The sequence below is a fragment of the Mandrillus leucophaeus genome, unplaced genomic scaffold (genome assembly GCF_000951045.1).
Source record: "Mandrillus leucophaeus isolate KB7577 unplaced genomic scaffold, Mleu.le_1.0 Scaffold71, whole genome shotgun sequence".
Classification (NCBI taxonomy): domain Eukaryota; kingdom Metazoa; phylum Chordata; class Mammalia; order Primates; family Cercopithecidae; genus Mandrillus; species Mandrillus leucophaeus.
In genome coordinates, this window is record NW_012107697.1 from 2,032,913 (window position 1) to 2,044,767 (window position 11,855).

General features: G+C 55.2%; 1 protein-coding gene across 1 annotated transcript; it reads left to right on the forward strand.

The window, feature by feature from the left end:
* The first annotated feature begins 846 nt into the window (after nt 1–846).
* Nucleotides 847–11,520, forward strand: C2CD2L (C2CD2-like). Its single transcript, XM_011964928.1, has 15 exons — nt 847–984; nt 1,177–2,203; nt 4,189–4,284; nt 4,646–4,765; nt 4,935–5,045; nt 5,140–5,256; nt 5,351–5,462; nt 5,609–5,717; nt 6,391–6,455; nt 6,545–6,672; nt 6,762–6,936; nt 7,673–7,774; nt 7,900–8,036; nt 8,128–8,413; nt 10,428–11,520. The coding sequence occupies exons 2-15, from the start codon at nt 1,850–1,852 to the stop codon at nt 10,637–10,639; spliced, it is 2,124 nt and encodes a 707-aa protein (XP_011820318.1). The 5' UTR covers nt 847–984; nt 1,177–1,849; the 3' UTR covers nt 10,640–11,520.
* Nucleotides 11,521–11,855: the final 335 nt, after the last annotated feature.

Below are 11,855 nucleotides of genomic sequence, written 5' to 3' on the forward strand. Positions count from 1 at the left end.
CATAACCTGCTCCCCTAAACCCTAGCTGCTCTCCCCACTGACAGCTTCCTCCTGCATCCCTGGGTTCTGGCCCTGAGTTCTCTCCTCCCTTGATTTCATGCCTTCTCCTCCCTTTGAGATTAGAAACCCAGACTCTAGGAATCTCCACTGATTTGGCAGTCCAGTGACAGTACATGGGCAGGCCACAGGAGGTTACTTCATTCATCCCCACCTCTCCCCATCATTTCTTACAGGGAAATCCAGGGAGGCCCAGCCTACCCCACCACCTCCTCTGGCTTAGACAAACCTGTTGCTGACCTGTCAGGTTCTACCTAGCCCTGCAACCTCACACTTTAAAAGGCATTGTTTATTCTCTTATTTTCATGTGCTCATTCCTCGGACAACTATTTGGGTTTGGGAGAAAGACACTTAACACCTTTCCATCCTACCTCTTTAAGAAAGGGACTGTGTGCCAAAGACCTTCCCACATGTATGAAGAAGGGGCTCTTGGGAGAAAGTGAATTCCCACAGGATTCCTTTGAATCCTTTTGCAGGTATTTCCTTCCCCTGTCCTCAGCAAGCATTGATGAGCCCCAGTCCTGTAGAGGTTGAATCAACTCCTTGAGTCTAGGAAAAGCTGGCTCCTGAGGCCAGAGGTTGGGCAGTGTACCTACGGCACCATTTCTTGGGAGCTTGTTGGGATATCACATACTCGGAGTGCAAGGTCTTGTGGCTGAATCTATTCAGTCCAGTGTTACATTGCCAGCTCCCCTGTCATTACCACCCCCTCTGCACGTGCTCTATAGGCAGGAGCTGTTACTATGGAAATATATTATTTTTAAAAACAGACACACAGCCTGGGCTTGGGAATCTCCAGAACAAACCTACACGGGCAAGTAGGTTAATGGGGCTGTTTCTGGGTCCAAGCTCCAAGAGGAAGGAGGGTGATGATGGTGGGGGGAATTCAAAATTCGGCGTTCTACTCTCAACCTCTCCCAGCTTCAAGTTCTGCTTTCTCTCTGTTGACATCAGCTGAACCTCTGCCAGACACTTCTATCTGGGAGGGATGTTCTGCACCTTCTTACCCTGGGCCTCGCTTCCCCCAGGAAATGGGAAGCTAGAAGTCGCTGAGTCTGGGGGTGTTGGGAGAAGGGGGCGGTGATTTCCACAGGGGTCACCTCCTTCTTAACCTCACAGGCGTCCGACCTGTGGAAATCTAACAAGCACAGGGGAAAGCAAAGGCAGGATCTTAGGTAAGTGAAGTTACTCTTGCCTTGAGCTGAGTGTGGGAGCACCGCGATAGCAAGATGGGCCAAGGTGATCAAAGATCCCGCCTATTTTCAACCCCGGAACCTCCTCCGCTGGCTGCTCGCCCTCCCGCCCTCCTCCAGCCAGGGAGCGCCAGGCTGTCGTGGCCCCGCCCGGCGCGGGTGCGGCTCCTTTAAGGGCGGGTGGGGGCGGGGCGCCGGCGGTGTTGTCAGTGTCAGCTCTGCGCACGCAGCCCTCCCGGAGCCGGTGCCGGCCCGCGAGCCCCAGCGTCTTTGCAGACCAGTCCTCTACCGGGTCCGGCGGGGCCCGCGCGGTGGGAGGAGTCGGGCACTGGCCGGCGACTAACTAGGGTCCGACTGCTGACCAAGCTACAAGGGACCCGGACCACGGAGACAGAGACCCCGGCGTCGCGACCCCCGAGGACCTCCTCTCCTCGCTCTGTGGCATACACTAGTCCTGGGCACTCAACCGCGGAGAGCCCCCGACCCCGCGCGCCCAGCCCCGGGGGAGCCCGCCCCCGCCCCGCGGCCAGCCCGGGCCATGCTCCCCCGGGGTAGCGGCTGAGCCTCAGCCGGGACCGGGACCGGAGCCCGCGCGGAGCATGGATCCGGGCTGGGGGCAGCGGGACGTGGGCTGGGTGGCCCTCCTGATCCTCTTCGCAGCCTCGCTGCTCACGGTGTTCGCCTGGCTGCTGCAATATGCCCGGGGCTTGTGGCTGGCGCGGGCCCGCGGGAACCGGGGCCCGGGACCCGCCTTAGCGGGGGAACCCGCGGGTTCCCTACGGGAGCTGGGCGTGTGGCGCTCGCTGCTAAGGCTGCGGGCGACTCGGGCTGGCGCCGCCGAGGAGCCAGGAGTCCGGGGCCTCCTGGCGTCACTCTTCGCCTTCAAGTCTTTCCGGGAGAACTGGCAGCGGGCTTGGGTGCGAGCGCTGAACGAGCAGGCCTGCAGGAACGGGGTGAGTTGGACCAAGCGCTTGGGTGGTCCCTTCAGCCTTTCCTTCCAGGGGAGGGACTGACTGCTCCTGCTAGGAGGCCAGTTGGGGGTGGGCATTAACGGGGGAACCCTATGGCTTCTCTTCCCCTCCCGGATCAGAGAAAAGGGTGCCGCTAAGGCTGGGGGTTGTAGAAATCCAACTGGGTTCCCAGACCTCCATTTCTGTGGGCAAGGTACTCTGGCTCCAAACCCATGCACAAGTTGCTGTTCTCATAGCAACGCTAATCCCTGTGCTTGAGGGCACTTCCGCCTTGCCTGGGTGCTGGTTGTGTTGGGGCGTGGGAGACAGGTGCACCTGCAGAAGGAATTTGCCTGCTTCTCATGCCACCACACCCATTTAACATTTCATGCCCCAAATCCCTGGTGTGGTCGGGCAGATCCCCAAAGAGCCTGAATCACTCCCCTACCCCACAGTAATTTCACTGCTACAGTCAAACACATCCTCCATGCTGGCCTGTGGTTCTTTGGGGGGTGGGGGAGTGTTCAGGTGGAGAACAGATTGACAGTGCCCTTACCAGTAGATGAGCTTGCAGCTGCCCCTTGAGGGTCAGTCACAAACCAGTCCAGCCTACTTCCTCCCATTGCACCATGGGCATCTGGCCTCCCAGGAAGTGGGGCAGGAAGCGTGGTCATGAGACGGAGATAAGGTGGGAGGTAGAAGTCTCTCTTTTCTGGAGCTCCCTCCCATCCTGGCCCAGCAATCTCTCCTTGCTCTCACAGTCCATCAGCTCCTTGCTCAGAGGGTTCTCTATTTCCAGTCGCTATGAATTTGGAGGCTTTACCTTACTAGTTCCCCAGATGCCTGGAAACAGAAATGGCCACAAGAAATTGCTCTATTTCCTCTGTCCAGCTGGCGGACTGAAAGCCAGATGGCATCTGTCAGTTAATACCTTGCACCCACCTCTTCATCCAACTCTCCCTGTACCTTGTCCCTCGGTCAGAAGCAACTCCCCAGGATAGCTGACTCAGCTGGACATTGGCCTCCCTTGCAGAGGGTGGGGAGATTGAGGTTTCAAGCATCTGTCTCCCCATCTTCCTTGGCCTAGCCTTTGAATGAGACAGCTACCAGAGCAAAGGAGTTGGCTTCCCCTGGTTTGCCAGGCAAATGAACCCTGTGGATTTGTTTCCTCCATCTCAAGACCCAAGGAAGAGTTGCCAGCCAATTCTGTGCTCCTTCCTCAATTCTGTGTCCGCACTGCTCTCCATCCAGGTGGGGCTGCGGTAGGTTGCTTCCATTACTGTGGAAGAATTAGGGAGCAGCTCTTTTGAGATCTAAGCAGCTTTCTGCTCTCTAATACCTTCCTGCTATCTGCCTTGAGGAATTAGCCAGTCCCCTGGACTCTTGAGTCCTCTGAGCTTGTATCTTTTCCCAGTCCCCCGGTACAGATCCCCAAGGCCATGCTAGTCTTCATCTCCAAGAATATGAAGCATCATACTCTTGAGCTTCCACATCCTATTTATTTGGAAGAAGGCTTAGCTTCATTTCTCCAGCTCTTACCTTGGACAAGGTGGCTCTACCACCTTTACCCGTGGCTTAGCCCTTTCCCTCTCTGCCCAGCTATTATATATAGGTGGCAACCAGCACCTTAACTTTTTTCTATGTACACGTTTTTTAGGTGTAGGGTAGGGGATGAAAGGGATGGTGGCGAGAAGAAGAAGGAAGCTCCTGGTATTCCAGGAGGAAGCCAGGGTCTTCAGCTCAAGGTGATCTAGTCTCTAGGGTGGACTAACTCCCCATTGCTCAGTGGCTCCTAGCAGCTACAGGCCCCTGGAGAGGCAGGCTTTGAGGGGACTACCTCCTGTCCTAAAGCCCTGAGCCAAGGAGGGGCCAGAAGCCAGCCTGCAGCTGAGGCCTCCGCAGTGGCAGAGTCCAGCCAGCAACTGAGCAGGCCAGCCCTGTGGGGGCAGCTCCAGAAACCTGATCCTGTGCCCACATTACTCCTTCAGAGCTCCATCCAAATCGCCTTTGAGGAGGTGCCCCAACTCCCACCCAGAGCCAGCATCAGTCATGTGACCTGCGTAGACCAATCTGAGCATACCATGGTAAGGGTCTGATGGGCACTGCTGTCTTTGGGGTCCAAAAAGGACTGATCCCAAGGGCTCCCTTTAGTCCAGAGGTTCTTAACCTGGAGTCTGTGAATGCCTTTTGGATCTAAGGATTGACTTCAGGAAGTCTGAGAATCCCATTGAAGTTATGCGCAAAATGTTGGATGTGTGTTTATCTGCATTTTTCTGGGGAGAGGAGTCTTTGGCGTTTATCTGATTCTTTTCGGGAGTTATGATCCTGAAAACATGAAGTCCCTAGGAAAATGGAAGTGGGGAGGGGTCTGCTGAACTATTATAGGGCAGGACAAAGCAGGGCGAGCACCCTTCCCCCACATCTGACCCACCTCGCCGGTCTCAGGTGCTGCGTTGCCAGCTCTCTGCTGAGGAGGTGCGGTTCCCAGTCTCTGTGACCCAGCAGTCCCCCGCTGCTGTCTCCATGGAGACCTACCACGTCACTCTGACACTGCCACCAACACAGGTAGAAGGGGATGTGGGAAACTGAGTTGGGCAGGGGGCGGTTCCATTGGCTCGGCTTCTTCCATTTGTTTCCTCTCTGGGATGGAATTCAGGAAGGGAGGGTCCTCAGGAATTAGGAGTCCTTGGGGAAATGGGGCAAGTCAGTCCAGTCACTTTGTTCCTGTCCGTAGTTGGAAGTCAACCTGGAAGAAATCCCTGGTGAGGGGCTGCTCATATCATGGGCCTTCACTGATCGCCCAGATCTCAGCCTAACGGTGCTTCCCAAGCTGCAGGCCAGGGAGGTAAGGAGGCAGGGGTGGCAGAGAAGAGGCAGAACAGGGAGGGAGGCAGAGGTGGGGGATCCACCTCCTTGTTGGTCCCTTCTCCTCTCTACAGAGAGGTGAGGAACAAGTAGAGCTCTCCACAATTGAGGAACTGATCAAGGATGCCATAGTCAGCACCCAGCCAGCCATGATGGTCAACCTCAGGGCGTGCTCTGCCCCAGGAGGCCTGGTGAGTTGGCACCCAAAGCAAAAGATTTGCATGCACCTTGTCCCCAGCGTGCTATGTCAGGATTCTTGCTCTTTGGACCTTCTTCTATTCTTAGGTACCCAGTGAGAAGCCACCCATGTTGCCCCAGGCTCAGCCAACCATTCCCAGACCTACCCGGTTATTCCTACGGCAGCTTCGGGCATCTCACTTGGGAAATGAGCTGGAAGGTGAGAGCTAGAAGTGGCTGCGGGACTGCCAAGGCTATGGCTGGTTGCAGGTGCTCTCTGCCCCTCTGCCAAGGGTGCAGCCTCTTTATTCTGCAGTGACTTCCCATCTTTGATCTGAGCATCTTCTAACTTCTGGTTCCTCCCAGGCACCGAGGAACTGTGCTGTGTAGCTGAACTTGACAACCCCATGCAGCAGAAGTGGACCAAGCCTGCGAGGGCTGGATCCGAGGTGGAGTGGACAGAAGACCTGGCACTGTAAGGAGTAACCCTGCCCCGACCCCATGCTCCACAGCAGAAAGGATCAAACCTTTCCAGCACAGCCCTTGCAGGAATCAGCTCTTGTTTTCAGTAGCCTTTGGTGTGAGCTCCTATTGTATGCCAGGTCCTGGCGTGGGTCTAAGGGATACAGACTTGACCCCCACCCCTGGGTCAATGACAAGCTTGAGGCAGAGACGGGTATAAACAAAGAAGATGGTATAACCACTCCAGTTGAGGTTTATATAATGTGTCACTGCAGTGCCTAGGTCGGGGGGAGATTAATTCCCATGAGGGAATAAGGATCAGAGTAGGCTTCATGGAGGAGATGGCATTTAAACCACACTTTAGAGCAACAGTAGGATTTCATCAGAGTGTGAAAGTATTCTCGGCAGAGGGAAGAGCTGGAGCAAATGAAAGAGGGTGGCTTGCAACTGAGAGACTGGCAAGACAGGAGGAGCAGGGCCAGGGAGGATTTGAATGCACAGCTGAGGAGCATGGTTCCCACTCAGGCCCTGTCCCTTTCTCTTGGGATGAGAGAGAATTTGGAATTGGAGCATTTGTGCCATTTTATTTATGTACACAGCTCTCTGCCTCTGGCCTGTGATCCACTCAAGTGTGGGTTCAGCTTGCTAATCTTCCCCTTCCTGCCCCATCTCCTCTTGTCCCACAGGGATCTGGGCCCCCAGAGCCGGGAGCTGACCCTCAAAGTGCTGAGGAGCAGCAGCTGTGGAGACAGTGAGTGAGGGGCAGGAGGGGCACCCCTGGGTGGGTGCAGAGTGGAGCCTGGCCGTGGGCCCAGCTCATAGTGCCATCCCTTTCCCCAGCCGAACTCCTAGGCCAGGCCACACTGCCTGTGGGCTCCCCCTCCAGACCACTTTCTCGAAGACAGGTGTGCCCACTCACCCCAGGGCCAGGGAAAGCCCTGGGACCAGCAGCCACCATGGCAGTGGAGGTAAGAAGCTGACCCCTGGGGCAGTGGGAGGACACAGGGGATGGGCAGTCTCTGAGGCTCTGCCTCTTCTCTCTCCCACCCCTGGGCAGCTTCAGTACGACGAGGGCTCTCCCCGGAACCTGGGTACTCCCACCTCCTCCACTCCACGCCCCAGCATCACACCTACCAAGAAGATTGAGCTTGACCGGACCATCATGCCCGATGGCACCATTGTCACCACAGTCACCACCGTCCAGTCCCGGCCCCGTATAGATGGCAAATTAGGTAAAGAGAAGGAGCCTGGGAGCCCAGCTCTAACCAGGGGCCTGGGACTGCAGACCCAAGGCGGGACAGTGAAAGAGGAGAGAAAGCCTTAATTCCAACTCCCCCTGTTTTCAGCTATTCCATTCCAGTCCTACCACATCTTCCTCCCAATCTTTGTCTCTTTCAAACTTTCTCTTACCTTCTGCCATTTCCCCAGCAATTCCTCTCACTCTACCACCCTTCTGGGTCCTCGTGCCCCTCCTCACACAGGACTGTTGCACTCCCACCTTCCAGCTTCCCCTCTGGCTTTTCACAGGTGTCCTTAGCCCTACCTGACTATAAATCCATCCTGCTACCCTCAGCCCTCCAGTACCCCCGGGTTCCTCCAGCAAACCCAGAGGTCTCTGTGGCATTTCTGCCCCACTCAGTGGGCCCCCATGGTACTTTGGCCATTATAGGGGCCCCCATGGAATTGCCCCAACCTCAGGGGACCCCAGTACCCCCACTGTCCCCCCTCCATATTTTCATAGCATCTCCCCACACCCTCAGCAGGCCCCATGGCACTTTCCTACACTCCCATTAGCTCCTGGGGTGTCTTTTAGTCCCCACGGCATCTTCTTAATCACCCTTGTGATTAATCACCCCTCAATCATTCTTGCCCTCTGAGTCACCCAAAGTCTGCATCTCAACAAAGACAGTAGGGGTGGGGGCCACTCTGAAGCACCTCCCAGCTCACTGACCCTCCCCCACCCACCAGACTCCCCCTCCCGCTCCCCGTCCAAGGTGGAGGTGACCGAGAAGACGACGACTGTGCTGAGTGAGAGCAGTGGCCCCAGCAATGCCTCCCATAGCAGCAGCCGTGAGTGGGGAATGGGGTGCATGAGTGTGGGTTGGCCCTGGTGCCCCAGCATCAAAAAGTACTCTGAGTTCCAATCCAAGAAAGAGCCAGGGAGAAGTCAGGTTATCCATCCTTTGCACTCCCAGCAGGGGACAGCCACCTTTCCAACGGCTTGGACCCTGTAGCAGAGACAGCGATTCGCCAGCTGACAGAGCCCAGCGGGCGGGCGGCCAAGAAGACACCCACCAAGCGCAGCACTCTCATCATCTCTGGTGTTTCCAAGGTAACAGGGCTCTGGGGAGAGGAGCTGGGATGGGGAGAAAGCCCTAATGAGTCGGTCACTCCTGCCCATTTAAACTCGTCCCTCCTGCCAGGTGCCCATTGCTCAGGACGAGCTGGCACTATCCCTGGGCTATGCGGCATCCCTGGAAGCCTCAATGCAGGATGATGCAGGGACCAGTGGAGGTCCCTCTTCACCTCCCTCAGACCCACCAGCCATGTCTCCAGGACCCCTAGATGCCCTCTCCAGTCCTACAAGTGTCCAGGAAGCAGACGAGACAACCCGTTCCGATATTTCTGAGAGGCCATCTGTGGATGACGTTGAGTCAGAAACGGGGTCCACTGGTGCCCTGGAGACCCGCAGCCTCAAGGATCACAAAGGTAGGGGGACGTTGGCAGGGTGCCCCTCATCTCTTCTTTTATACACATATCATGACCTGGGGGACCTCAAGCCAACGTGCCTTCTCTTCTCCCCTAAGAGACAGCCGGAGTTCCCAGCCTAGTTCAGCCAAGCTAGCCTAGAGGAGGGAACTTGGTGCCTTGGTTCCTGGCCTAGATCTGACATGCTTGTGATAGGAAGGGATGTCAGATTATTTCCCTTTACCTCCATTGTTCTTTCTTCCTGAGTCTAAGTGCCAGTTTTCCTGCCCTTTAAAAAAAAAATTATAAAAATTTATTCCCAGGCAGGGCGTAGTGGCTCACGCTGGCACTTTGGGAGGCCGAGGCAGGCGGATTACCTGAGTACAGGAGTTCAAGACTAGCCTGGGCAACATGGCAAGACCCTGTCTCTACTAAAAATACAATAAATTGCCTGGGCACAGTGGCACACACCTGTAATCTCAGCTACTCAGGGGGCTGAGGTGGGAGGATTCCTTGAGCCTGGGAGGTTGAGGTTCAAGGAGGTTGAGGCAGTGAGCCATGATTGTGCCATTGCACTCCAGCCTGGGTGACAGAGTGAGACCCTGTCTCAAAAAAAAAAAAAAAAAAAGGCCGGGCGCGGTGGCTCAAGCCTGTAATCCCAGCACTTTGGGAGGCCGAGACGGGCGGATCACGAGGTCAGAAGATCGAGACCATCCTGGCTAACACGGTGAAACCCCGTCTCTACTAAAAATACAAGAAAATTAGCCGGGCGAGGTGGCGGGCGCCTGTAGTCCCAGCTACTCAGGAGGCTGAGGCAGGAGAATGGCGTGAACCCGGGGGGGCGGAGCTTGCAGTGAGCCGAGATCGCGCCACTGCACTCCAGCCTGGGGCACAGAGCAAGACTCCGTCTCAAAAAAACAAAAAAAAACAAAAAAAAACAAAAAAAAAATTTCCGTGGTTTGGCACAGTGGCTCATGCCTGTAATCCTAGCACTTTGGGAGGCCAAAGTGGGTGGATCACGAGGTCAGGAGGTCAAGACCAGCCTGGCCAACATGGGGAAACCCCGTCTCTACTAAAAATACAAAAATTAGCCAGGTGTGGTGGCAGGCGCCTGTATTCCCAGCTACTCGGGAGGCTGAGGCAGGAGAATTGCTTGAAGCGGTGGGGCGGAGGTTGCAGTGAGCCGAGATCATGACACTGCCCTCCAGCCTGGGTGACAGAGTGAGACTCCGTCTCAAAAAAAAAAAAAAAAAAAAAAAAATTCTTCCCTTTCATTCTGCACCCTCTCCCCCATGAGTATAAGAAATCCTACCCCAGGCCAACCCTTGGATTGTCCTTCTGGCAGCAAGACAGGCTGTGACCAGTGGTGGTAGTTCTTCTAACTTTAAAAGTTGAGAGGCTCACCCTAAAACATCTTCATTCCTCTACCAGTGAGACTATCAACCATGGATGGATCTATTTTTTAAGCCTGCATCACTTCTTGAGATAATGAGGTTTCTACCTCCAAAGCCTGCTGGGTGAGCACCTTGCTCATTATACTGATTCTGAATTTACCTCTTTGAAGTTTCTAGATGCACCACTTCCTGCTCACAGCCTGGAATTCGGTTAACAAGTCAGTGTCAACCCACCTTTCCCTTCATGATTTATAGGCTTTTGGGAGTACCTTCTGGTAGCTTTTGTCTTCCCATAGGAAAGAGGCCCAATCCCAGTTTGTCCTCACAAAGCAGCCAGCCCCGTGATAACTCTTTTGCGGGCAGAGTTAGGAGTGTACACAGATCTCCACAAGTACCACGATTTTTGCCTCAGGAAGGATAAAGCACATGTTTGTTTATGCTTTCGTTTTCTTTTTTCTTTTTTTCCACGAAGCCTTTTGGAGAAGTATGTTTCTGCTTTTTTTCCTGAGGAAGCCTGGCTTCTGGGCCACGGGACTGATCCTGTCCACATCCTCGATCCCTCCATTCTCGGTCATGTCTCTGCCCCCGTCTCACCCCACCCTGTGCCCCTCTCTGCCTTAGTGTCCCCTCTTCCCCTGCAGTGAGTTTCCTGCGCAGCGGCACTAAGCTCATTTTCCGCCGGAGGCCTCGACAGAAGGAAGCTGGCCTGAGCCAATCACACGATGACCTCTCCAACGCAACGGCCACGCCCAGTGTCCGAAAGAAGGCCGGCAGCTTTTCTCGCCGCCTTATCAAGCGCTTTTCCTTCAAATCCAAACCCAAGGCCAATGGTAACCCCAGCCCCCAGCTCTGAGGACCCTCCTTACTTCCTGAGCTAGGAAAGGGCACAAGTTCTCTTAGCCCATTCCCCACCTCCCCTTCCATACCCCTTCCTGGATCTCCAGCGCCTGGGCCAGGAAAGTCCTCTGGGTTCCAGGAAGCCCTGTCCACCCTGGGCCACGGGGCCGGTTGGAAGGATATTTGGAACGGGAAGCACATGAGAGGTGGGCACCCGTTGCCGAGGACATAGACGAGGGACTGGTGGCTGGGAGGGAGAGAAGGGCCCTGTCTGGCATGTGTGGGCATTCCCCAGAAGCGTTTGCCTCCTGCTGAGCCTGGTCCCTGAGTGGAGTCCCAGGGTGCTCAGCTCTTCAGCTGACCCTTCCTCCCTTATTTATTCTCTTTTCTATTTATATGTGTGGCTTAGGACCCTCCGTGAACAGATGATAGAGGGCATCTCTCCTAGGTGACCCTTCTTTTCTGTCCCAGGAGGGTGGGTAATTCCCTTCAGGATGGGGCTCCCACACCTCCCTCAGGTCCCCACTCAGACCAGCACCAGTGTCTGCCTCTGAGAATGTTGGCAGCTCACAGACAGCAGGGCCGGCCCGGGATGGGGGGCAGGTACTCCCCACCTTTCTGCCTCCCTTCCTGCTCCTCATCCCTCCCTCCCCCTTTATTACCGTTTTTTGTACTTGATGCCTTCTCTGTGAGCAGTGGCTCTGTGGGAAGGAGGGAGCCGGGAGCTTGCTGGGAAGCCTTCCCCAGAGAGATGGCTTTAGGGGCTTTATTTAAAGACTGTGATGATGGAGCCACGCAAGGCTGCACCTCTGTGTGTTGGGAGACGATGATGATGTCCATTGCTGTGTGATGGCTTGGATTTTAATTTATTAAAGTCAAATTGGAGTTTATAAACTGGACAACTGGTTATCCTTTGAAAGGCAGTAGGCAGCCAGGCTGTGACATGGATGGTGTGGGAGGATGAGAGACAGGGGCCCGGATAATGAGGTTGGGTAGATGACACACATTGTGGATCTGCTAAGAAGTTCCTGCAGGGAAGAAGGGGTGTGCAGAGAAAGGATGGAAGAGACAGGAGGCTCTGGAGTGTGAAATTGTAGCAAAAAAGTCAATCGACTAGTACAGGTTAGTCTTCATTCCCCTTTCTGGAACACGCTCCTCCTCCTAGGATGTAATGGAGATCAGAGCTTGGACCCTGTAACTAGACTGCCTGCCTGGGTTTGAGTCCCAGCTCC